This window comes from Gadus chalcogrammus, chromosome 7, assembly GCF_026213295.1.
Source record: "Gadus chalcogrammus isolate NIFS_2021 chromosome 7, NIFS_Gcha_1.0, whole genome shotgun sequence".
NCBI lineage: Eukaryota > Metazoa > Chordata > Actinopteri > Gadiformes > Gadidae > Gadus > Gadus chalcogrammus.
In genome coordinates this window covers 31,623,350-31,650,819 of record NC_079418.1, presented here as the reverse complement: position 1 = coordinate 31,650,819, position 27,470 = coordinate 31,623,350, and the positions used below count along the sequence as shown (strand labels likewise).

Below are 27,470 nucleotides of genomic sequence, written 5' to 3'. Positions count from 1 at the left end.
GTGTGTGTGTGTGTCTCTGGTGTATTCTATTGCATTTCTGTGCTCGGGTCAGAAGGTAGCAAACGGAAGAGTTGCCGCATCCACCCGAGTCCTCAGAGAACTGCAGACATCTGGACGAACCCTCAACCGGCTCCACGAGGAAACGTCACCCCCCGTCGCCCCGCTCACAATAAACAGATTTTGTACCAGCGGAATTATTTAGATTACGCACAGAAATCACAGAGGTTTTTCTGGTATATATTCTAGCCAGGTTCCCCAGACTAGGAAGGGGAGAGTAGCTGATTAGGAGGAAGCCAGAAGGAGACCAGGAGGAGACCGAGAGGTGACCAGGAGGAGACCAAGCGCAGTTAGGGACTCCTACTTTTCCCGCGGACCTCCAGCCCCCTTCCCCTGAGCGGGGAGTCGAGCGCAGCACAGAGACACGACACAACCGTTTCCCGGAGATCTTTGGACTTTTTTCGCTTTCAAAGTCCACAATTCCCACCGTCCATCCGCCTCCTCCTGGGAGATGAGCCAAATCAACCGACATTTAGTTTGTAGCAAAATATGGCCGGGAAAAGTTAGGGGGGAGAGCGACGTGAGGAGCCGTCCCAGGACGATCGACACTGAGGCGAGACGAGTGCATCTGGTCAAAAACAGCTCGACCGGAAACCGAGCCGAGGTGGTGCAGGACTATGCCCCGGGACCCGGCCGGGACCCTGCCCCCGGACCCGGGGTCCTTGGACCCGACCGCTGCCGCCTGCAGCACCGCGGGGGAGCCATTGAGAAGGCGGCGTGCCAGCAGGCGGCCGGCCGGATCAACTGCTCCAACCCCGCCTGCGCTTCCATCTCCGACACGGCACGGGAGCTGTGCAAGGCGGTGTCCGTGTCCCTGGGGCTGGCCGGGGACTCCCACGACATGAGTGACCCGGACCCGGGTCTGGGTCCGTTTTCTCCGGGGAACGAGCAGCAGCAGCACCGCGGAGACTACGTGCTGGGGGTCTCACAGACAGCCCAGCGCCCCAGATGCGCCAACAGCGACCCGCACAGCGACCAGCAACTGGTGGAAATGTTTAAAAGTCCCGAGGACGAGTCGAGCCTGCACCACCTGCTCTCCGCCCGGTGTCTGGACGGACCGCAGGAGGACTTCGACGTCGTTTCCTCCAAAGAGATGGACCCTATGGACACGGCCCAGCAGGGGACCTGCTACCCCTACGGCCCGCCGCACCCGGCCGCCAACTTCACCCACTACCCCAACAACGGGCCGCTCGGCGGCGAGAGACAGCCGACCGCCTACCTGCCCCCGGGAGCGGGGAGCGAGGTCGGAGGGGAAGCCCTGGAGGAGAAGTACGTCGACTACCTCCAGGAGCAGTACAGCGTGAAGATCAAGTCCGAGGCGGTCCACAGCGAGCCCCACAGCGGGGCGTTATGGGGAACTAGTTACAGCTACGACGGGACCGGCAGCGGCCCGTACCCGGGTCCAAGGCAGTGCGTCAATACGCACAGCCTGGGCGGCAGCGGCGCGCTGGGGGGAGATCCGTACGAGAGGGGGGTGCTGCGCCGGGAGCGGCCGGGGCCGGAGCAGTGGTACCCTGGGGGGACGCTGGCCCGGCCGCCCTACCCCAACCCCGGCTACATCAAGAACGAGGTGGGGGGCTGGCTGGACGCGACCTACAACGAACCCCGGTGAGGCTCACACCGTCAAACACACACAGATATATAACAATATAATGTATACAATTTCAACTTGACTTATCGTCGCAGTTTAAGAATTCAGCTCGAAATGTCTATAACAGCGGATGTTATAACAATAATCAAATTTTAACAATATCGTATTAATATCCCAATAATACTGTGCATTTGAGTGCCTTTGAGGACAATTGAGTGATCGAACATTAATGGTTTCTGTCTGAAGAGTGTTTATGTTTCTGGAACCAAATGCCGCTGGGGGGAGAATCAAACTTGCGCTTCAGAAAGGGATTAACTTTAACATTAATAACATAAAAAATAACATTAATGACCCCGATAGTCCACCGGCTCATCATCAAGCTCACATTATGAAATGATTGCCAGGGAAATATGGAATATTATTTCAGTGTTTCAGGGTAGACACAATTGCGTATGAATTTCAGTATTTTAACAAATGTTCAAGGCAATAGTTCTAGGCAATGTGTTATTGTTTATTTCAACACTTTTTCTACAATTATATTTTACCATTCTACACTTTCAGAAAAAAATTAAAAATATTTTTTTTTTCAAAATCAAAAATTGTATGTTAAATATGAAAAAAATATGCAAGATTAGAAAAGCCCATTCTGGACAGCCTTCTGTGCTGTGTGTCTGTTGTTGGCACAAGAGTGCTTGAAGGGACGACTGCACATCAGAGAAATTATTATCCGGTTCCGTTCGGTTTACGGGAAATTCCTACATCCCTTGTTTTCCTTCAACTGTCGTTTTGTGTTTAAATTCTCTGCAATCAAGCGTTGATTGAAAATGCGTTGAGCAAAACAAAAGTATTTTCCCACATAAACCTTTTCCCTGTCTCTTATTCACTCCTAACGCAAATATGTGTTAGATACTTTTCCCCCCATACACACCCCATAATATCAACCCCAGATACAACATGCATCACACATGTATACTTTCTCTGTTTAAATTCCTTTCACATTGCAACAAAAACAAGAGGGTGTTTTTGTGTTTGGGGATTGATATTGAGCTGTCCACAATTCATTTGAAATGTTTGCCTTTTTAAAATGTTTTTTATCCCCCAATGCCCTTTGTCCATCTGGAAAGAGACTCTGAGCTCCACTACATAACCAGCCTCTTCTCAATGATTTTTTTAACTATAGAATATATACGATTTAGACCACTAAATCCAACAGCAACAGTTTGGCCTCTGACCGGGTTGCTCTGGTACAGACGCGGCTCTGAAACCAACCTCTGTGCAGCGGGAATGCATGCGAGGACTCCGGGTTCAGGGGTTCACACTCACAGAGACGTCCTGGTTTAGCGCCACAGGTTATTAAGGGTGCGACACAGCGAAGTGTATCCTCCACAACCAGACACAAACGGCCCAGACGGTAACAACTCTGAATGTTTGCCTGACACTTGAGGGTTAACCGGTTTGATGTGTGCCTAATGGGCACACAAAGTGCCAAACAACGGTAATCTCTGCATGCTATCGAGAAAAAAAAAGTGAACGAAAATCAGCTCTGAAATCAGATTTCAAATTCAGCGTTGTCCCCTCGTCTTTCACCGTTTGCGCCCCACCTTCCAAGACCAAGGTCTCTCCCAGAGTCAGCTCGCCCCCGCAGACATGCTCCGAAGGCCAGGCATAGTTCTCCCAAACTCAAGACACACTCCTCCCCCCTGACCCCCTTCCTCCCTCTAGCCTCCCTCCTTGCCTCCCCCCTAACCCCCCTCCAAGCCTGTAGTCTCCCTCCTCGTACCTCGCCTCTAGCCTCCCTCCTAGCACCTAGCTCCTAACCTACCTCATAGATCCTAGCTCCTAGCCTCCCTCATAGATCCTAGCCTCTAGCCTCCCTCCTAGCACCTAGCTCCTAACCTACCTCATAGATCCTAGCTCCTAGCCTCCCTCATAGATCCTAGCCTCTAGCCTCCCTCCTAGAACCTAGCTCCTAGCCTCCCTCAAAGATCCTAGCCTCTAGCCTCCTTCCAAGCACCTAGCTCCTAGCCTCCCTCCTAGCCTCCCTCCTAGCTCCTAGCCTCCCTCCTAGCCTCCATCCTAGCTCCTAGCCTAGCTCTGAGGGTTGGGGGACTGGAGTTGGTTGTGGTCGGGAGGGTGGTGGTTTTTGGTGGTGGTGTTCAGGGTGGAGCTAATGGTTTTGGGTGGAGGTGGTTGTGTTGATTCGGGAGATGTGATGTGCAGTTAACAACCTAGCCTCACTCCTAGCTCCTACCCTCCTATCCTCACTCTAGGGGTGGTGGTGGTGGAGGTCTTTGCTGCCTAGGTGATGGTGTTGGTGGTGGTGGTGGAGATTATGGTTGCCTAGGGGATGGCGTTGGTGGTGGAGGTTACGGTTGTCTAGGGCGGCGATGGTGGTGGTGGAGGTTACGGTTGTCTAGGCGATGGTGGTGGTGGTGGTGGTGGAGGTTACGGTTGTCTAGGCGATGGTGTTGGTGGTGGTGGAGGTTACGGTTGTCTAGGCGATGGCGGTGGTGGTGGTGGGTAGTTGGTGGTGGGGGTTATGGTTGTCTAGGCGATGGTGTTCGCGGAGTCGTGGCGTGTTCTGCGTTCAGGTTCCCAGATTCCTGTCTGATGTTGTCTCCGGTCTCTCTGGTTCTCTGAGACTGGGCGGGCGGTTCCTGTGTGTGTCTGAGCGCAGAACGAAGCCACCGTGCGCTCGACTCCAGAAGACCCGTGGGCCTCAGTTTTCCCTCCCAAGACCTCTCTTGTTGGTGGCAGCAGCGCAGATACAACATGGTTGCTTCCATAGCAACACAGAATAACAATTTATTAATACTTCAAGGTAAACGGGCCAAGTTTCCAAAGAAACACAGAGTAGATCTGAAACGCGTGTATTTTTCAGACCCAAGACAAACATTTGCGAGCAGCACAAGGTTGGTATCTTATGTCACATCCTAACATCTACGGCCTCAATTTACAGCTGGGTCGGGAATGATTTGATCATTGGAACGTCCCAAATAAAAAGGCCTCTTATCTTCTCCCCAAGTAGTCATAGGACATGTCCGACATGGACGGTCTTCCCCGTCACAGCTGTGGTCGTCCTACTCTAGGTGCTAATGGGACTGTTCCACGTCCTGCACATGAACAACTACATCTGGACGCTTTTATCCAAAGCGACTTACAACCGTTAATACACACGCAGAGGGCAGAGTAAAACCACGCAAGACGACAGCCAGCGCGTCGGGAGCAGTGAGGGCGAGGGGCCGGGGATTGAAATAGCAACCTACGGATTACGAGTCCACCCGCTCTACCTTCTGATCTAAGCTGACATGTAGGATATTTTGCGAGTGTGTTCCACTGTTTTTAGAAGGCGAGGGAGATGTGTTTAGTACATTAGCCAGTCCTTCTCCATGTTGGCCCGTTGGTTTGGCCTCAGAACATTCATAAAACAGCCTGTGTTCTTTTAATTCATCCATCCATGACTTCTTGGCTTTAACCTTGTTTATCCTCCTCATGCTTTTAGCGAGCCTTAACATTGGTTAAACCTGGTTTTTATCTGGTTCTCTGTTGACAGTTAAAATAATGAATTTAACTTTTTGCGGTGGAGTCTTCACACTTTTGACACTCTCTTATTCCAACACAGTGCAATGAGAGAGAAAAACATTAGTTTTTCCCCCCGTGACCAATGTTAATGATGCGTGGCAACAGCATCCTACTGTTTAAAGGTATGTCCTAGGGTCAAATCCCCGGCCAACTGTAGGCCTGACGGTGGCATGGCTTCAGGTCACTGGGATGGAATGGGGTTTGGCAGGGTTGGAACCCGACGCGGCCCGCTCCAGTCCGCCTGGCTCGGTGCCCACGGGCCAAGCAGACGCTCACTTTAGAGCGTTGGCCAACAATGACTCAACATGTTTCCGGCCTGAACCTCGGCCTCGGCCACGGGGTGAGTTAAGGGTCAGCCGGCAGGAACGGAGGGCAGGAACGGAGGGCAGGAACGGAGGGCAGGAACGGAGGGCAGGATCAGAGCTAGTGCCACCGGACTGGTTGGACTACGATGGGGACTGAACCATAATCACCGTTATGGTTTAGCGTGCGTGCCCAATGTGCACACGCAAAGACCCCACGCATTCACGCCCGGGCGCACGTACGCCCCCCACGCATCGATGCACGGGCTCACACCCCACGCACGCACGGGCTCACACACGCACAGTATAATATTCTCAGTGCTAACTGCCAACATAACAGCCTACTAACAGGTCAGCCCTTAGACTAACACCGACTGTGCTTAACTTAATTTACGCTGCTAATTCAATTCACTAACGTCGTCGGCCCTCATTGAGCTGAGCTCCGGGCCGACATCCCCGTGACGAACTGGAGGTGACCCGGGGTTTTTAATTGGTTGTGATTGGGAGGAGGTAACGCCGCGACGGCTAACGCTTTCACATGTCTGGATCGCAGAGTGGCGGCCATGTCCCGACGTGTCGTAGAGACGCGCTCTACAGTACGATCAAGAGCCCCGCTTCAGCCCAGAGCCTCCCGACCGGAGCACTTTGTCATGGCCGCTCCGGAGCTGTCAGGGGCTAATGACACGCTGCCTAGACGACCGCACAACAGCCCGCGAGGCTGACTGCTGACCCAGCCCAAACAGCCCAATTAAACCTTTAAGGTTGATAATAATACACACATCAATCACCTCTTCAATGCTTTTGTGTCTGCCAGAGCAGGTTTCAAACTCTCAACTCACAACCTTTAAATGAGTTCATTCCGTAATGTCCGCACGCATTCCTGCAGGCATGCAAGAGCAAGACGGCCCCTAACCCCTACCTGATCCTTAATGACCTGTCTCTATACTGTCTAACCCCTACCTGCTCCTTAATGACCTGTCTCTGTACTGTCTAACCCCTACCTGCTCCTTAATGACCTGTCACTGTACTGTCTAACCCCTACCTGCTCCTCAATGACCCGTCTCTGTACTGTCTAACCCCTACCTGCTCCTTAATGACCTGTCTCTGTACTGTCTAACCCCTACCTGCTCCTTAATGACCCCTCGCTGTACTGTCTAACCCCTACCTGCTCCTTAATGACCCGTCTCTCGACTGTCTAACCCCTACCTGCTCCTTAATGACCTGTCTCTGTACTGTCTAACCCCTACCTGCTCCTTAATGACCTGTCTCTGTACTGTCTTACCCCTACCTGCTCCTTAATGACCTGTCTCTGGACTGTCTAACCCCTACCTGCTCCTTAATGACCTGTCTCTGGACTGTCTAACCCCTACCTGCTCATTAATAACCTGTCTCTGTACTGTCTAACCCCTACCTGCTCCTTACTGACCTGTCTCTTTACTGTCTAACCCCTACCTGCTCCTTAATGACCTGTCTCTGCACTGTAACCGCTATTAGCTCCTAAATCAGGAGTGAATTCAACACAAGGCGTTGAAGAGTGCTAAAGGACTAACTTACCCTAACTTTAAATACTCAAACTCAACCTGACAGGACCGATAACTTAAGGTTGTAGAGCAACAAAAAAGCACATTCAAACTATTAAAAAACTATCGAACTCAGTCCACCATTAGTGTGCTAATTCCGTGGTGAGTTTGTTTGTGCCTTCTGCACCACGGTATGCAGTAATTATCCCTCACTCCCATCGGTGTGTTTTATGACGAACAGACGCTGGTTATAATTCAGTGCGAGACAGTGCCTGTGAGCTCTCCAGAGCCGCGGGCATTAGGACACAGTGTTGCGTTCAGAACCTTCCCCCTCTCTCGCGCTCTGCCTCGGAGCTGGGCGGGGAGTCGTCTGCAGTCACACCGCCGTGGTTTTCAACACGGTGCATCCTTATCAAGTAAATACAAGTCTCACATCGGAACGCATCACGTGTGCAGGGGAAGTACCGATTTTTCCGGCAGGTCCTGTTGTAACGACTTGTTGATACCCCTCCCTAATAATTAATTAATCAGAATTAATCTCCCTCCCTTATTCCGCGCGCGCGTGCGTGCGTGCGTGCGTGTGTGCACGTGCCTGTGTGCGTGTGTGTGTGTGTACTGGGTACAGCATGGGTTCCTCCACCTTGGTTATAGTATAGTGTATTAGTAGTAGTATTAATAGTAGTAGTAGGAGTACTGTTATCAATAGTATATCTATTAGTAATAGTAGAACTATGATATAGTATAATAGTATTAATATAAAAAGTAGCATTAATAGTGGTATTAATATAATAGTAGTAGTAGTATTACTATTAAAAGTAATAGTAGTTTTATTGGTAGTATTAGCAGTAGTAGTATTAGTTGTAGTATAAGTAGTAATGGGAGTAGTATACTAGTAATTGTAATTGTTTCGTAGTTATAGTATAGTAGTAATAATAGTAGTAGTGGTAATGGTAATAGTATAGTAGTAGTAATTGTAATAGTATAGTAGTAGTAGTGGTAATGGTACTAGTATAGTATAGTAGTAGTAATTGTATTAGCATACTCAATGTAATTGTAATAGCATAGTAGTAGTAGTGGTACTAGTATAGTATAGTAGTAGTAATTGTAATAGTATAGTAGTAGTAGTAGTTGCATTAGTAGTAGTTTGCTATGCTCCATCCTCCTCGTCACGCAGAGATGCTGACTCTCAATGGGCCGCTTGTGTCTGTGGTCTGTCCAGGCACACAGCCCCCAAGGCCAAGGCTGTGGTGAGACACCCCCCGACCCCAACACCACCCCCCCGCACCTCCCCACCCCTACACCACCACCCTGCACCATCCCCCTACTCCACCCCCCCCGCACCCCACCCCCACACCTGTTGTCCTTGTGTTGGTGGCGGCTTCTATCCCACACTCTGTTCCTCTGCCCCCACCCTAGCCCTACGCCCTGCGCCCTACGCCCTGCGCCCTACATACCTCCCTCCCCCCCCCCCCACACCCCCACCCTGTCTCTCGGTTCATGCTGGGTCTGACAGATTCTCCCTTTCGCACGTTTGGATTAATGTGTGTAGAATTAATAGACGTGGTCGACCAAAGGGACCCGCGGTGAATTTGTGTGGTTGAGGACATGGGGTTTTGAACCGGGGACCTCTCGGCCGAGAGTTGATTGACGCCTAACCTGCACAGCCCTGTGGTTTGATGTACGGAGAGTGGCTCTGGTTCTGGCCTTCACAACCTAGATTACCTCAACCAATGCAGTTACCACGGTTCTCTGAGGTGCAACAGCTCTAAAGTACGTACGGTTTTACGACTCTAAAGGAACCACGGTTCTGAGGTGTTAAAACTAATAAATCAGGCTTCTCCGAGGTGTTACAACCCTAAAGTAACAAGTTCTAAGAGGAGGTACAACCCGAAAATAATCAAGGGTCTAAGAGGCATTACAACCCTAAAGGAACCACGGTTCTATGAGGTGTTACAACTAAATAAATCACGGTTCTACGAGGTGCTAAACTCTAAAGGAACCATGGTTCTCCGAGTTGTTACAACCCTAAAGTAATCAAGGTTCTAAGAGGCGTTAGAGCCCTAAAGGAACCACGGTTCTCAGGTGTAAGAGCTCTAAAGGAACCACGGGTCTCCGAGGTGTTAGAGCCCTAAAGGAACCACGGTTCTCAGGTGTAAGAGCTCTAAAGGAACCACGGGTCTCCGAGGTGTTAGAGCCCTAAAGGAACCACGGTTCTCCGAGGTGTTACAGCCCTAAAGGAACCACGGTTCTCAGGTGTTACAGCCCTAAAGGAACCACGGGTCTCCGAGGCGTAAGAGCTCTAAAGGAACCCGGTTCTTTGAGATGTTAGAGCTCTAAGGGAACCCCGGTTCTTTGAGATGTTAGAGCCCTAAAGGAACCACGGTTCTCAGGTGTTACAGCCCTAAAGGAACCACGGGTCTCCGAGGCGTAAGAGCTCTAAAGGAACCCGGTTCTTTGAGATGTTAGAGCCCCAAAGGAACCCCAGTTCTTTGAGACGTTAGAGCTCTAGAGGAACCCGGTTCTCCGAGGGGTAACGGGTGTCTCTGTGGTCCAGGTTCGACGGCGGCCGGGAGCACATGTTCCCCATGGAGTTCTTCTTCCCGCCCCAGCGGACGTGTCTGATCTGCGCCGACGAGGCCTCCGGGTGCCACTACGGGGCGCTCACCTGCGGCAGCTGCAAGGTCTTCTTCAAACGAGCCGCCGAAGGTAAATCCTAAAAAAGACTTCCATACTGGCACCCGACCCCTGAGCACCAGGCAACACCCCCCAACCCCCCTGCCCCACCACCCTCCTGGGCCGCTGATCCCCGGACCTCCCCCCCCGACCACGCAACAGGCGTGGATAGCCTGGATAAGATGCTACACAATGCTAGGTACTATTCTTAAGTGACAGGACGTACAACATACAATAAGTGAGTACATAAAGTGTCAGGATTTACAGCACACAATAAGTACGTACATTAAGTGCCTGGACGTACAACATACAATAAGTGCCTGATGGCGCGTTTCCACTGCAGGGTGCGGTTCGGTTCGCAAAGGTGCGGTACGGATTGCGTTTCCACCGCCAAAAGTGGGCGTGACCCGGCGTGAGCCGTACTCGTTGTGCCCTCGTCTTCAGTACTCCTCCGTTGGGGTACTGAGACGCCTGAAAGGGTGCCTGAAAATTCGAGCTACACAACCCCTCCGTTGATTGGTTGACAGAATCGTCACTTCCGGGCGACGTGGGGATAAAAAACAAACAAACAAACGCCTCGAGGTATTATTCTTTACAATGAACATGTCGCGAAAGGGTTACAGCCCAGTATTCAAGAAGTGTAGATCAACTCTCGATTTAGGTTTTATTATGTTCTTTGCAAGAGGCCCTTACTTTGGTTTGATATTTATGAAATGCGTCTGGTACTTTGGAGTTCCCTTTCATGTTGGTCACTCTCGTTATTTTCTCACAACTGCTTCAAAGAATCTTCATCATTATCATCTTCATCGGCATAAAACCAGTTTATTGGTGGTTCCAACACCTCGACTAAAGCCTGTTCCAGCGGCCATGGAGGTCGCGTCATTGAAGCAGAATTTAAATGAATCATCAAATGTCCAACAGATGTCGGTCTCTACCGCTACACTGTTGGGCAACCAGTTATTGGTTGTCCGACTGTTGTTTTACTGTGGTTCCTGTGGTAGGCTACCAGTTAATGGTTTTACTGTGGTGGGCTACCAGTTAACAGGTGGTTTTACTGTAGTTCCTGTGGTGGGCTCCCAGTAAACAGGTGTTTTTACTGTGGTGGGCTACCAGTAAACAGGTGGTTTTTCCATGTGGTTTCTGGTCCAGGCAAACAGAAATACCTTTGCGCCAGCCGGAACGACTGCACCATCGACAAGCTGAGGAGGAAGAACTGCCCGTCCTGCCGATTGAAGAAGTGCTTCGAGGCGGGGATGACATTGGGAGGTACAGCCGGCCACTGCCCTCCTCCACCCCCTCCTCCACCATCACCACCAGCACCACCAGCACCACCAGCACCTCCCCACGCGCGCGCTCCTGTTCCCCTTCTTCGTCCAAATCCCCTTTGACTGTCCTCAGTTTCTTACATTTAAATTGAGGGCATTTAGGAGACGCTTTTATTCGAAATCGACTTACAATAAGTACATTTGTCAGGAGAAAGAAAAACAAAATAATCGCTGAAGGTACAGTAAGGATGTTTATCTAACAGAGTGCCAAGCACTAACCATCACTTTGGTTAACCCATTCTTCGTATACAACAAAGACAGCTTGGATAAGAAGCTACACAACGCTAAGTCCTATTTTTCCGTGCAAGGACGTACAACGTACAATAAGTGCGTAAGAGGAGTGAACTCTGAACAAGGGAGTCACAAGTGAGACCAACACGTTTCTCTTGTTAGCCTCTCATGCCCACCTCCAGGGAGAGGCAGCTACCTCCTAGCCCCAGCCTCTGCCTGTAGCCCCCTCCCTCACTCACCACCACCGCCGCAGAGCCAACACCTTCCCTGCGCCAGAGAGAAACCTGGCGTGTGGAGGTGACAAATGAATGGCTTCCCAATACCAACTTCTTGATACCCTCCTCCCTCCCCTCTCTCTCTCCAAGCCTTCCCCCCCTCCCACCCCCCCCCTCCCTCCCACACCCTGCACCCTTTAACTGTAGAATCATCACAACAGGAGGTGTTACAGATAATCTAGACCCCTGAAGGAGCCGCCACGTTATTTAGCCCTCTTCCCCCCCCCCCCCCTGCTCCCCCCCCCACTCTTCCTCCCTGCTCCTCCTCCTGCTCCTCCCCCCTTCACCTTCCCCCCCTGCTCCTCCTCCCCCTACTACTCCTCCTCCTGCCTCCTCCTCCTCCCCCCTACTCCTCCCCCTACTCCTCCTCCTCCTCCTCCTCCTCCTCCTCCTTCCCCCTACTCCTCCTCCTCCTCCCTACTCCTCCTCCTCCCCCCTAGTCCTCCTCCTTTCCCCTAGTCCTCCTTCCCCCTACTCCTCCTTCCCCCTACTCCTACTCCTCCTCCTCCTCCTCCTCCTCCTCCTCCTCCTCCTTCCCCCTACTCCTCCTCCTTCCCCCTACTCCTCCTCCTCCCCCTACTTCCCCCTACTCCTCCTCCTCCTTCCCCCTACTCCTCCTCCTCCTCCTCCCCCCTACTCCTCCTTCCCCCTACTCCTCCTTCCCCCTACTCCTCCTCCTCCTTCCCCCTACTCCTCCTCCTCCTCCCCCCTACTCCTCCTCCTCCTCCCCCCTACTCCTCCTTCCCCCTACTCCTCCTCCTTCCCCCTACTTCTCCTCCTTCCCCCTACTCCTCCTCCTCCACCCCCCTCCTCTTCCTCCTCCTCCCCCTACTCCTCCTCCTCCTCCTTCCCCCTACTCCTCCTCCTCCTCCCTACTCCTCCTCCTCCTCCCTACTCCTCCTCCTCCTCCCTGCTCCTCCTCCTCCCTGCCAGCCCCACTCCTCGCGGGAGAGGGAGATTGACGTGTGGTTGTCTAATTTGAGGCTTGTGTTCAATTTTCGCTCCCTTCCATTTTCTCCTTCTGTTAACAGTGAAAATTGTGCCTCAAAGCACAAAGCTTTCATGAGACATGTGAATTAAAGCAGCAGAAATGCTGGTAATTTCGCCACCAGTGCCTGACAAGCACCTGTGGAGGAGATGGATGGGGATGCGATGTAATGTCAGGAAAGAGGCACACCTCGTCTAGGGGAAGAGAGGCTTCTTAGACCTTAAGTTCTCGCTGAGCGCCGGTAATGCACTTGTTGCGTCCCGCACAGGAAATAGTGATATTATTTAGTAGTGCAGGAGAGGGAAAAAAATGAGTTAAAGTCTCTCGCCTGCACTTTTATGTATCTTTTTGAGAGACAAAATCGGTACATCACTCAGAGTAGGTGAGACAGAATTATTCTTTAAAACTTTATGTGAAACAAATGTAAACACACAGATGTATACCATAGTGATATTAACGCTCAAACAAATGCTGGTAGTGGTATTTTAATATCAGGTAATAAAGCTCTTGATTAGCTGATTAAGACGCAGAGCTCCTGGGACTGAAATTGAGATTTGATTACACGCTAATAGCACCTTTGTTGGAATTGGCGTCTTTACTTAAAATTGCAGAAAGAACAGCTAAGAATTGCCTTCAGCGTTTAATTTGGAACGATGATTAACGCATTACTGGTGCGACATGACTGGCATCTACGACGTGAACGGAGCACGCCTCCTTATAATTATTTTACCAAATGATAAAGTCATATTTTTTTCTCCGTCACAGTTGAAATCCAAAGTACGTCAATTAATCTTTGTGAAATTCTGCATCTCCAAACTTTAAGAGGATATTAATTTGGAGAATTAATTATAGATACCTTTTAGATTATCACTCCAAACACACTGACAATATAGGACCCCCCACACACACACACACACACACACACACACACACACACACACACACACACACACACACACACACACACACACACACACACACACACACACACACACACACACACACACACACACACACACACACACACACTTTGGTTCGCTCCGTCGCTGGTGGTAAAAGCCGAGACGCATCACAAACGTTTCTTTAGCAATCCATAGCGTCCAGAGAACAAAAAAACTGGATACAATTCCAATGTTCACATCATTTGGGTCAATATAATTATTACTAATTATTATTAAAATGGTTCAATATTTTTAACCAGAACCCAGATTTGAAAGACGAGGTTGTGATTCGGGTTTAATTCTGATGATCATCTGCTTTCTACTCCCCAGGGAAGACGAGGTATTCTGGCCAGGCTGAGAGACGTCGTTTATTTTAACTTATAATGGCATCAATGCCTCCCACACACCAACGTGCGCGCGTGCGTGTGCGTGTGTGTGTGTCAACACAAACCTGTCGATGAAATCCATCCTGACATTCTAGATAGAGCGTTTTTTAATTAAAAGATTCCATTTGAAATGTTTGTTAGTGGATCAGAAATGGAAATAGTATACCTAGCAATTACTCTTTCAAAAAAATCTGCTGCTTTCGATGTTGCTGCTTTGAAGTGAGACCCCCGCCCCCCCCAGCTCAAATAGGTCTATTAATGGAAATGTAATATTTACAAAACACAAAGTGATGCTCTACCGAAGTCTAATAAGCCATTCTGCTCTCGAAAGATTATTTCTACTTTAATTTACTTTCAGAAAACCAGCAATCATGCAGAGTCAATACTATACTTCAAGACAAAACTATGCATAACTAATATTTCAACACACATACACACAGACAATTAAAATAAAGTAAAAATCTGTAGAATATTCAAATTAATGTTTGTGCTCCATTTGTGTGCCTTCCAAGTCAACGTCGAACCTGGAGCACAGAAAACACGGTAAGCAGTTCAGAGAACCGCGGTTCCTTTACCGCTTTAACGCCTCATAGAACCGTGATTTATTTACAGTAAGGCCTCGTAGAACCGTGACTTACTCAGTTGTAACGCCTCGTACAATCGTGATTTATTTACAGTTCTAACACCTCATAGAACCGTGATTTATTTACAGTTGTAACAGCTTGTAGAACCGTGATTTATTTACAGTATTAACACCTCATAGAACCGTGATTTATTTACAGTTGTAACAGCTTGTAGAACCGTGATTTATTTACAGTATTAACACCTCATAGAACCGTGATTTATTTACAGTACTAACACCTTGTAGAACCGTGATTTATTTAGTTGTAACAGCTCGTACAACCGTGATTTATTTACACAGTTGTAACAGCTCGTAGACCCGTGATTTATTTACAATTCCAACGCCTCGTAGAACCGTGATTTATTTACAGTTGTAACAGCTCGTAGAACCGTGATTTATTTACAGTTGTAACAGCTCGTAGAACCGTGATTTATTTACAGTTGTAACAGCTCGTAGAACCGTGATTTATTTACAGTTGTAACGCCCGACTACTTCACAGCGAGCGCTACCGAGGGCATTGCATTTAACTGCTAAGGAAACGGATGTGATTGGCTGAGGGCGGTCCTGGTACATTGTGGAAGGCTGAATTAACAGGGAACAACACAAGCAGGTGGTTTCACGGAGAAGGCATCCTGTCACCGTGTGAGTACCGACTGGCAGAGCGAGAGCAGAGCGCCTCAGCCCTCACAAACTGCCTGATCATGAGCTCCTATTATGGAAAGAAGCCTTCGTCTGCGGATGGACGTGTCTAATGGCCCCTCGTTCCAACCGCTCCTCTCACCAGACACCTGGTTATCATTTTTATTATTAATATTCACACACACAAAACACGCATTCATGACTAGACTTAAGCAAATCCCGCTGGGCTGGAGTCGTACAGTAATACATTCGATATTTTAATCAAGCCTCCTATTGCACTACGGCGAAAAAGCAGCTTTAGCTGGAGATTTAAATAGAAAAGGAGGGAAGGGGAAACTATTTGTGAGGCGTTCTCCCCCCGACGAGGTCAGGGTACCTGCGCTGCTGAGCGTTCCACTAGGCCTGCAGCATCTGTTCGAGGGCTCCGTCTGAACGATTTGATCAACCACCGGCGAGCAGGAGACCAGCGCCTCCATTGTCAGAAGTTTCCCTTGAATGATTACTGAACTCAATGCCGAGACGGAAGGAGTTCCTCACAAATTACCCTGAGCCCTCGAGCCACGTTAGCACCAACGTTATTCAATGCCAGATTTGGTTATGATGGATTGGGTGTTTGCAAAAAAGCAATACAACGTCGATTCGACGGTTGACTTAAGACCCGACGAGGCTGTCAGACTCCCGCCTGATTCCCCTCTTCTTCATCTTCTTCATCTTCTTCTTCTTTTGTTTGTTTGTGCAGCGAGGAAACTGAAGAAAATCGGGCAGCTGAAGAACCCGGAGGAGGAGGTGGGAGGAGGAGGAGGAGGAGGAGGAGGTCCGCAGGGCTCCCAGGAGCTGATCCACTGCAGCATGTCCCCCAAGCCCTACCTCAACCTGCACTCCCAGCTGAGCTTCCTCAACATCCTGGAGACCATCGAGCCCGACGTGGTCAACGCCGGCCACGACCACGGCCAGCCCGACTCGGCCGCCACGCTACTCACCAGCCTCAACGAGCTGGGCGAGCGCCAGCTGGTCAAGGTGGTCAAGTGGGCCAAGGGTCTGCCAGGTAGGACCTCACCTCTACTACAGGTCAGGGCGAACAGAGAGGCTCCCCCCCGCTGAAGACTGTTCAGACCAGAGGGACGCGGCTCTCAGTCAGTTCTGTTTGGATGTGCTTTGGATGTTATTGAGGAAACTGTTTGATTTACTGTTTTGCGAGCAGGCAAGTACCCTTCCAACCCAACCTAATCAGACATTCTTATCAGGGTAGGAATGGGGAGAGGAGATAGGATCGTGTGCTGTGGAGCTGAGTGGCCTCCAGAGTGCTTGACCCGGACCTCTTGAGGTCCTCTAGAGCCCTGAGCTCCAGGGTAGATCCCAGGAGGACTTCAGCTAGAGGGAGTTAGCTCTCTGAACCCGAGGGATGAGAGCACTACTCTGGATGTGAAGTGTAATCTGTTTGGTTGTAGTATTGGTGGTCTGTCCTCACATCCCCAGGAGGTATTGTGACGACGTACGCACAATAGAGTTATCAGGCCACAGGCAGAGATCAGGTGGGGGGGGATATCCAAGAATATGAGAAGACTTATGGTTCTTGGTGGACGATTCGGCCCATAAACTATTACTAAAGTGCCCTGGTATTCGCTGAAACCTTTCCGCGGCCATTGTGAATTGTGTGCTTTTGCAACAGTTGGTTGCTCTATATCACTCACTGCTATTGGAGAGCAGTGAATCAGACTGTGATAACACTATAAAAGGTGATATAGGGCTTGTTATTACCCCGAGATAAAAAGTAAATTGTGTATAAGAGATAGCTCAATTGGGTTTTCATTGTTTTTATACGTGCACTCAAATGCACATTGTTGTCTTGTTCTTATGTCCGTTCTACCACCAGCTGTTGTGTTTATTAGACAACACCCAGTAGTGACATCACAAGTGGGAGGGACCACCCACGGAGGGATTAGCCTTACAGCTGGATCGAACCAGGTCTGGTGAACTGGAGGGGTCTCACACATCTGGATCGACTTTCCCACCCCTGACGTTTCCAGCTTCCAGCTTAGTGCTTGTGTGCACATCATTAGAGAACGAGCAGAAGCAATAAAAAGGGCCATGAAATGCCTCAACTCCAAGCAACGTCATAAAAACAGATCATATTTACAGACAACTCAACTTGTATAGAAGGTTACAGTCGAGTCCCGAGCTGCTCGTGGTTGGGGTCCCACCAGGTTCTGAAATGGGGGCTCTGTAACGCAGGTCCTGTGCTGCGGTTGTGATGCTGTTGTGTCGCGGTTGTGTTGCGGTTGTGATGCTGTTGTGGCGCGGTTGTGGCGTGGTTGTGGCGCGGTTGTGTCGCGGTTGTGTCGCGGGTGTGTCGCGGTTGTGGCGCGGTTGTGGTGCGGTTGTGTCGCGGTCGTGTCGCGGTCGTGTCGCGGTCGTGACGCGGTCGTGGCGCGGTTGTGGCGCGGTTGTGTCGCGGTTGTGTCGCGGTTGTGTCGCGGTTGTGTCGCGGCCCCGAATGCTTCACTGAGGTTCTCTCGGTTCCCTCAGGCTTCAGGAACATGCACGTTGACGACCAGATGACCGTCATCCAGCACTCCTGGATGGGGGTGATGGTATTCGCGCTGGGCTGGAGGTCCTACAAGAACGTCAACGGCAGGATGCTGTACTTCGCCCCGGACCTGGTCTTCAACGAGTACGTCAACAACCCCCTCCCCCCACACTCTCACTTATCCAGTCAGCACCGAACTAAAGAGTTTCTCGACCGCTCTTTAACAATACCGGGTGGAGAACCGTGTAACACTTATTGCGAAGAGAGAACCGTGGTTTGTTGTGAGGCAGATGCATCCTGCACGCTCTTAATGTGGAGGGGGGCTTCTACACACACACACACACACACACACACACACACACACACACACACACACACAGACAGACAGACAGACAGACAGACAGACAGACAGACAGACAGACAGACAGACAGACAGACAGACAGACAGACAGACAGACAGACAGACAGACAGACAGACAGACAGACAGACAGACAGACAGACAGACAGACAGACAGACAGACAGACAGACAGACAGACAGACAGACAGACAGACAGACAGACAGACAGACAGACAGACAGACAGACAGACAGACAGACAGACAGACAGACAGACAGACAGACAGACAATGCAGCTCTATTAATATAGAACTCTAGAAGAGCAGAAGTGCGATGGGGGGGGGGGGGGGTTGTTTTGGTTTTCTGCAAGGCCAGATACATAAAAACATTATGTCGATCATTTAGAACCTAGCGATAGCTAGTGCGATGGCATTGGGTTCACATAAATAGAAAGTTGGAGTGAACCACATTTATTTGGAAACCAATTATAGTATAGTTCACTTTTTTATTATTATTATTATTTTATGTTATTTAAGGTTTTTATCGTTTTTATTGAAGAGAGTGTTAGACATGAAGGTATGGGAGAGGGAGGGGAGGACATGCAGCAGAGAACCACGGGTAGGAACCCTGGGTCGCTGTGGTAGGGACCGGGCCTTAAAGGAGACCTATTATGCTTTTTTGACTTTTATGACCTCTAAACGTTGTTATAATGATTGATAGTCATGTTTAACCATACACAAAAAACGATGTAGATTTTCGGGAAACTCTTCCTCTCATCTGGGCTCTTTCAGCGTTCTCTGTCAACGCTCGGTTTCGTCCTTCTCCGCCCCCTCGCCCCCCTCCTGCCAACCCAACTCCGTTGTGATTGGTTACCTTCCTCGAAGCGCGCGCGCCAGCAGATCTGACTATGGGGGCGCGGCAAGAGTGCCGCGCCCCCATAGTGAATCGCAAACGTTGTCCCGAGTGTTGAGCGCTCTGCACAGCCACCCCAGACTGTCAGCAGGGAATACGTCGAAATGCATGTACGTCATTATTTGACACTTTAGTATGGTTAAACATGACTATCAATCATTATAACAACGTTTATAGCCCGCTGTGCCACCCGGGGTGCCCCCTAGTGGTTCACATTTATCGGTCTGATGCTGCATTGCCTCCCTCTCCGTTCAAGCGGTATGTATTGCGTAGGCCCACGATGGACTTCGGTAACGTCTCTACGCTGTCAAGAGGGAACCTCCATCCCTTCTGTCTTCATCTCCTGTGTTTCTCCTCGGTATTCTCTTAAAGCAGTGGCCACCAACTTGACCTAGTTCCCTTCAGAGCCAGGTCAAAGCAGCAAGGCTGGTCAGACCATAGGCACCAGGACTCCTTCCACAAGCAACCCCTCCATGGAGAACCTGACTAAACTGCTGGGACAGATACTGACCACACCTAAAAATAATTAAACCCATAGGGTTCTAAAATAACCAGCACTTTAAACCAGTGGTCGAAAAGGTATGTCTAGTGCACCGGGGAAATGTGTTCATTAGCACTGGGCCGATTTGAGTAGCCCTGGCAAACGCGGTCCAGATGTTTGTAGACTTAGTCGCTTGGCCCCAGACCCAGGTTCCATGGACACGCCTCGCTCAGCGGCTGGGTAGAGCCGGGGAACTGGGAGGGCGGACGAGGGTTTACCTATCCGGGACATCGGAACCAAATGGCTCTCCGGCGACCGCGTCCCCCAACATCAGAGATGATTTGATAACTCAATATCAAAACTGGCCTTCCTGTATCAATGCAGAGTAAATATTAAAGGAGCTCTATTTCAAATGATCTCGAGCCAGGTGGGTGTAGACTGCAGTTACTGAACGATGAATTGATTAAAAACAAGACGGTATTGTTGAATCTAAGGTTTTCATTAATGACAACGGACGAGAAGGATTGTTGCATTTGTCTTCTCTAGTCAATCTCTAGTATATTCCCTGAATTGGGATCCGAAAAATAAGAACACGAGTCTCGAGTCCCTGGTGGATCTATAATACCTTCTATTCGCCAAGCCGACGATACCAAATGCCAATTTGCACTTTCAATATTGCCCATTACTCAAACCCGAACACGGTCCTCAGCTCTGACCGGCCATCATGCTCCTAGAGGCTTTCACAGTCACAGCACAGAATGAACATGGGCAATATGCGCAAGCAATTCATCTTTTATTCTCTCTCTCTCTCTCTCTCTCTCTCTCTCTCTCTCTCTCTCTCTCTCTCTCTCTCCCTCTCCCTCTCTCTCCCTCTCTCTCTCTCTCTCTCCCTCTCCCTCTCCCTCTCCCTCTCTCCCAGGAACCGGATGCAAGTGTCCACCATGTATGAGCACTGTATCCGGATGAAGCACCTGTCCCAGGAGTTTGTCCTGCTGCAGGTCACCCAGGAGGAGTTCCTCTGCATGAAGGCTCTGCTGCTGCTCAGCATCGGTACGTTCGGTCTAACACATTGTCTACTAAATTGTTTTTTGTACCAAATCTTATCGATCAATTGAAACAGGCCTGTACAGATTGAGGCCAAAAGCACATTTAAGCCCTGGCGGGACCAGAGTCAAACTCTATCAAACAAACAGCCCCCAAACTTTCACTGTGACACTACTTCACCTGTTTAATACTGAACCAACCAGATGAGGCAAAGACATGGGGTGTTAGTGTGGGCTGTTACACCAGAGCATGCTGGGAGCTGTAGTCCTCTGTGTTCTTTAGTCCTTGTTTATCAGAAGAGATGTCTCTCTGAGCTCTACTATCGCAGGCACTGCAAGATTGGATTTGTTTGTCTAAACACATTTAACATGAGTACCTTGGCTTAAAGGGATGGACCACAGGACCTTAAAAGATAACATATCTCAGAGGGAGGTTTCCAACTCAGTGAATCACGGATTTCATCACTTTCCTTAACTACATGTTTCCTCTGCATGGGAAATATAAAAGCTGTGTCCGTCTCTCTGTCCCACGATCTAACCAGCATTAGGCCGCTGATATCACGTGTAAGCAACAACCCCCGGTGATGTTGCACTACATTTAGATTAAGTATAACTCAGTTCAATTGAAATTACATTTTAATTGCATAGCCCTTAATCACAGGTCAGTCTCGAAGGGTTTAACAGGCAGTATACTTATTCCCCCCCCCCCCAATAAAACAAGCCTCAGCATTCAGAACACACAGTCTACTTTAATGACCTTCGAGGAAACGACAGAATGCTCCTTGCGTCGTCACTGGTTCAACTCCACTCGGCGTTAGCAGGTAGAGAGGTTTGTTAACGCCACTTCTCTCTTCGGACCCACAGTCCCCGTGGAGGGGCTGAAGAGTCAGAAGTACTTTGACGAGCTGCGCCTCACCTACATCAACGAGCTGGACCGCGTCATCAACTACGGCCGGAAGTTCAACTGCTCCCAGAGGTTCTACCAGCTGACCCGTCTCATGGATTCCCTTCAGGCGGTGAGGGCTCTGCCTCACTCACACGTTCACACTCAGGGCGTTTAGCGGACGCTTCTATCCACAGCGTCTTACAATAAGTACATTCGTCAGAAGAAAGGCAAGCCATATGCTGCCGTCGGAAGAGTAAGGATGTTCATAGAACCAAGTGCCAAGCAGTAAAAATCACAAGGAAAACTCATTACCCGTACACAACAAAAATAGCTAGGATAAGACACTACACGGTGAAATTGTAATTGCCAGGACGTAAAACATACAAGAAGTGTGTACATTAAGGGCCAGAGGGTACAACACGCAATAAGTGCTGGATGGGGTTTGGGGGGGATGGTGTTTGGGGGGGGGGGGGGGGGGGGACTCTGAACCAGTGAGTTTTGAGTCTCTTGCGGAAGCTGTTGAACGACAGATCGGGAGATATCGTACATCGAGACACCGCCGGGATGGGGGGGGGGGGGGGGGGGGGTTGATTATATACCTATGCGTGTTCTCTCGCTGTGCCCCCCGTTCCAGGTGGTGAGGAAGCTCCATCAGTTCACCTTCGACCTCTACGTTCAGGCCCAATCGCTGCCCACCAAGGTCAACTTCCCCGAGATGATTGCGGAGATCATCTCGGTGCACATACCAAAGCTGCTGGCGGGCCTGGCCAAGCCCATCCTGTTCCACAAGTAGAACCCGCTGGAGGACTGGAGGACCCCCGGAGAGCTCGGGTCCAGAGTTCTGTCCCGGAGTCGCATCGCGACCGGGTCCCGTTCCGCCACGTCCCGCCTAGCCTCGGTTCTCCACCAGGGATGTGGCTCAGAGCTCAGGAGAGTCTTCTTCTTCTGCCTCGATGAAGGAGTGTTTTAATAACTGGATCATCTGTGGTTCCAACACAAGCTGACGGCCGTTGAACAAAAAAAGGGAATCTGTCTCCTTGAGACAGATCCTTGAGACGGAAAACGAGTGCAGGCCCAGAAATGAGCTCTTTAGTAACCACGTGTATTTAGACAGGCCAGTTTCACGGCCAAAAAACAACAAAACACTTAATCTCTAATGGAGGTCCTGAGAAATTGCGGTCGCTGCGTTTACAGACGGAACGAGGTGCCAAATATCAGATTTGTCGTTGCGTACGTTCAACCGGCTCCGCAACGGTGCTGCCGGTAAAAGGTTTCAAACAGGGAACTAGTAAATGGTATCCACCTACGTTTTCTGATTACCATACCTCAGCTAATTATATCCATCGGGCTGTCCTGCTCCCTGCTAGAGGTGTGTTGTTTAGAAATATATTCTGCCTTTTTCACGGGCTGAATATATCACGGGTGTGCCTGAGTAAAACAATCCTGAGCTAGTTTGGGGTAGATCCACATTTAAATACTTACAATACAAAAACAGTAGACCAACAGTTTTACCGGCAGGTATTGAAAAACATCGCCATACGTCCTATAACCTATCGTTTGATCCAAGCTCACAGACCAGTCTTTCTTAACAGGCTCTTGTTTTCACTCTGCAGCAAAATACTGGAGACTTAACTATAAACTGCATGCTTAGTCACTCTCTGAACTCCCGGATCATCTAAGTGTTTTATCTGTAAGCAGCTCTTTCTGTATTATAACCAGTCATACAACTAGTAACACAACATACAAGAAGGGACGTTTAGAAAAAAGAGCCACCAGATGTCTTGGGTGGTGCACTGTTCCCTGTGTCAGTATAAAGCTTTAAACTTCAACGAACAGTACACATTCAGCCTTCGGAAAATGTTTTTGTCAAAAATCTTAATGCACAATCTATTCCCATAAGATGTATTGGTTGGGCCACTGAGAAATTCAAACCTTCTATTGCCACTCTATTTTTGATCAGCGGTTTCGGACACATGCTGTCATTGGTGGAGATGCCTTCCAACATATCTTGGCTAACTGGTGAGAAACCAATACCGAGTGGTTGGGTGGACCTATTAAAGTAGTAATCGCATTAGACACACAGACAACGAAGCCATCTTGATCCCCGGTTTGAGTGGTGGAATTATGAATAATACACATCCCCTTGTGTGTATTATGAATACTCTTTTAAAACCAACATTTCCTACAGTTTCAAGACTTTAGAGGCATGCCTTAGCTACTCGCTGAAACCGTCTGAATGTCTATTTAAGCCAACGCATTGTAAATCCTGACGATCTTCGAATCGTCCGCCTGTTGTGAACACGATCATTCTTGTGCGATAACCGTCCGTTTTAAGCCGTCTATTGAAGCGCATGGTGTTTTCGTAGCGTTCATCTGTCTCAGTAGCTACTATTGCTTATAAAATGTCATCCCTCTTGGGTGTTTTTTTGTAAATGGTTCAACGATCAAATCCAAGACGGAACGGTATCGTAGATCAACTGCACTATATTTTTCAAGCTGTCTTTTTCCTCTTAAAATGTTTTTATATTGGTATTTAAAGTGGGGAGGCGAAAGGGTGAGTACAGATGTATCCTCACTCCCTCTCAAACCATGCAGCACGGCTGCTTGGCTGGCGACGGACTTTGGCCGGCTCTGGTCCTAGGCCGGCGGCAGCCAGCACAACATGGATGCTTGGTACTTAGACAAGCTGCAAAATATAGTTTCGATTTGCACTGAAAAAATGCAAAAGAAAATGCATACGATGTCTATAAGGTCAGGTGAACTTTTTTTTAGGTGACATGTTGCTGGCGCATTCATTTAAGACAAAGAAATGCGCAGATATAGATCTGACTTAATTGTACAGCTATTGGTGTGGAACCTCAGCACACAGAAAAAGAAACAAACCTAAATTGAAGCAGACTTTTGCAGGAGGCTGCATTTACTTACGCTTACCCTTTATTTAACCACCCCTCTAATCCCCAAAACAAGTTAGACCCATGAATGAATTATACATGAGGAAGGATGGACTCACCACACTGTCCGCTGAAGACGTATCGGGTCATTTCAGGAGGAACGCTGGGTAGCGGTGCCCCTAACAACGTAGCGGGGGTCCCTAACAACGTAGCGGGGCTCCGTAGCAACGACGCCTTTTAACTTCGGTCCGCAAATCCCACAAAGTGACGCAGAAATGTCAGTAAACGGCCCGTTCCGCGCAGTCCAAATTTCCTGCAGTAGCTTTCCCATCCTGCAGTACTATTGCCAAAAGATGTCCTCAAAACACGGAGAAAAACTGTTGTCGCGCTCAATCGGGAGCTTTAGAAAGCAATCAATGTCACAGCTGTCAATAGGAGGGAGGGCGGGTTTACACAGCGGGCTCACGGTACCACCTAGTGGTGCAACGTGGAATAGTGCAGCTTTACCTTCTGACCTAAAACACGGTTGACCGGGTCAGATGTGGAGGGGTTGGGGAAAACAGCATGTATGAGACTTGTTTGAACACATGCTGATGACACAGCATGCACCTTAGCTCACTGAGCCAACTTGAAATACTGTTATTTCAATGTTATTTGTATGTAATCTGAAATACTGTTTCTGCTGCAGTTTTACGACACAATGTCAATTGGTATGTGCAGAATGTACGATCTATGAACCTGGTTCTTTGTACATGATGCTTCTATGTATATATTGATTGATGATCTGTCCGTTTGGTGTTTTGACTTTAAAAGTACTTTCTTGAATGATTTTTACCTTTTGTGAATTGTGTTTTACAATAATTATAGAGCTGCACCACCTTTTTAAAGACAATTAAAGCAATTCTGACTGATTATGGATTTTCTTCTCTATATTTCTTTCCTGGTTTGAATTTCAGTAGCATATTAACATTAAGCTATACCAGAAATAAACGTTGTCCTTCATACTAAATGAACTACTGTACACTAGTTTAATAAATAACCCAGCGGGCTTCATCTGCCTGTTGATCAACAATGAACCACTTCTAAATTGAAACAAAGGCAACCAAATAGTGTCAATAAATTGTATTTTATTGTCCCTTTTGAATATAAAAACAAATCATTGAAAGTGAGTCCTGAAAAGCCAAACAAATCAAAAGAAAACATGTAATGCAACAACAACAATTAAACACTGCGGGAGATGTATCGTTTACTTTAACGATGCTTTTCCTCCCATATTTAGCTTACTGACTGTGGCTCCATTATTATGTAACTGTACAACCCAAAGCTAGTCTGGCAAAGCACACCACGCACCACAAAATAGAGTGAACAGCTTTTTGTTAAAGTAACTGGGATTCGTTTTGTACACCTACCAAAATATGCTTTTATTTTGGTCAACCATAAAGGTAACTGCAGTTCCCAGACACTGTTAATTGCTTTATGATTTACAGACACAATGAATCAAAACCTAGTTCCAAAACTTACAAAGAAAGAGAAAAAGCGGTTGGGAACCAGTTTCACTTAATGCTCGAAGTTCTGAAGCAAGTCTGAATAGATGAGAACTCTTTGTATCCTTGGATTAAGTACCAGACTACAGATTTTTCTGCTGGTCCGACTTTTAAATCTAAACAATAGGCCAACCAATCCTTCATTACAATCTGCCCATTGTCCAACATATGAATCACCAGGTAGACTATTAAACCTATTATAAAGTTAAAAAATAAACACAAAGTATTTATTCAACGGTGCTTTCACATACAGAAACAAAAAACGTACCACAGATTTGTCACTTTAGACGATTCAAATTAGCATTAATTGCAATTGTATTAATTGCATTCCAACAAATGCAGTATGAGGGAGGGTGTGTACCTGTTGGTTTAAGCCGAGGAAAAATAAATTGGCACAAACCACATGAACAGGGAAACAAGCAAGACTCAAACAGGAGTCAAAACCCAATGGGGCGATTAAGAACTTTTAATGGCATGGAAAAATGTTGGGGGGTATCATGCTGGGGTTGAACCAAGGAGTAACGAGGGATGTTTCATCTGTACCTCAGTTTAACTTTGTAAGCGCTAGAACAAGCACCAGGAAGACGAGCCTTTGAAGCAGCGTTAGTGTGACACAGAAAACCTTTTGGAGAGCAAAGTAATGCTCTGAAAGTATCCCACTTTCCAAAATGGACTCGCTGGCAGCTTCTCCTGGGCATTTCCTCTGGTCCTTTGGTCCAAAACAACCCAGAACGAGATGGTGTGGTCCCGGTGACTGGGAGACTCACCCTGCGTTCTGAGAAAGCACCGACACAACGCAAAGGTTAGCCATGAAAAACTGCGATAATCATATCGATATTGAAATACATATATATTATGCAGAATAACCCACCTCTTTTTTGACATTCATTGTTGCTGCCGCATTTGGACTTCATAAAGAAAAGCAGAATTAGAATGTTAAGCATTTGTTTGGGTTCATGTCTTTTCGTATGAAGTGATTTCTCACAGAAATAAATCAAGGTGCTTTATTTTATTTTACAATTGACGATAAAGATAATTGAATGCAAGACGGTTGCTCACCTGGCTCCATGCTTGGAAGCATTCTCAAAGAACTTGGTCTTGGAAGCCACGCTACAGAAAGAGAAAACAAGGATTTTATTTCAGCTGAAGTCTGAATCACCGTCTAAAGTGGCACAGATGTAGTTATCTCGTCTGCCTGGTAAAGGCGTCTCCTCTAAATCTCTGGCACGCAGACAGACCTCAGCTGTAGGAACAGAGGGTCGGAGTGGGCTGCTTTTAAATTATTTTCACTGTATAAAACTCCTCCATTCACATATCCAATTCTAGTAGAGGAATGCAATAACTACCGGCGTACACATTTACTAGATGAGAGCATCCACTAAATAAAATCGAAAGATCTGAGGATAACAATTAAAAGAGTAAAACTTTAATTAATTTCTCCCTTCTTCCAATCTATGTGGATTCTTATGCCTTCTGCTAAACACTAATTTAGAAAACTGCTCTTGGATTAAGATCATTACATTATGTTATTTTTACAAAGGTGTATAAACATTTTTTCAGCATGTTCTGTCTAAATAAATTATGTTATTATAGAATTATAATTGTGCTGTGTATAATTTATATCATATTATCATAATATTTTTAAGGTGCGTGTAAATAAATGATTACATCATAGAATTATTAGGGTGTTGTTTATAAATGTGATATCATAGAATTA

General features: G+C 48.2%; 1 protein-coding gene and 1 long non-coding RNA gene across 2 annotated transcripts in view; one reads left to right on the top strand and one right to left on the bottom strand.

The window, feature by feature from the left end:
* Positions 1 to 27,436, bottom strand: part of LOC130385370 (uncharacterized) — a 31,127-nt gene extending 3,691 nt beyond the window's left edge. Inside the window, exons 1-2 of the long non-coding RNA XR_008895999.1 lie at positions 26,625 to 27,436; positions 24,329 to 26,528 (exon numbers count right to left, since the gene is read on the bottom strand). This is a non-coding gene — a long non-coding RNA (uncharacterized LOC130385370). The remainder of the gene's footprint in view (positions 1 to 24,328; positions 26,529 to 26,624) is intronic.
* On the top strand, positions 67 to 26,397 carry LOC130385369 (androgen receptor-like). Its single transcript, XM_056593857.1, has 8 exons — positions 67 to 1,665; positions 9,607 to 9,758; positions 10,875 to 10,991; positions 15,872 to 16,177; positions 17,659 to 17,803; positions 20,309 to 20,439; positions 21,297 to 21,448; positions 21,953 to 26,397. Exons 1-8 carry the CDS (start codon positions 509 to 511, stop codon positions 22,109 to 22,111), a joined length of 2,319 nt encoding a protein of 772 aa, XP_056449832.1. The 5' UTR covers positions 67 to 508; the 3' UTR covers positions 22,112 to 26,397.
* Positions 27,437 to 27,470: the final 34 nt, after the last annotated feature.

Bases quoted from the DNA above. Each gene is read 5' to 3' on its own strand.
- LOC130385369 (XM_056593857.1), top strand. From the start codon at position 509: ATGAGCCAAATCAACCGACATTTAGTTTGTAGCAAAATATGGCCGGGA. The intron at 1,666-9,606 runs GTGAGGCTCACA...TCTGTGGTCCAG, and splicing joins GCGACCTACAACGAACCCCG to GTTCGACGGCGGCCGGGAGC. The intron at 16,178-17,658 runs GTAGGACCTCAC...CGGTTCCCTCAG, and splicing joins GTGGGCCAAGGGTCTGCCAG to GCTTCAGGAACATGCACGTT.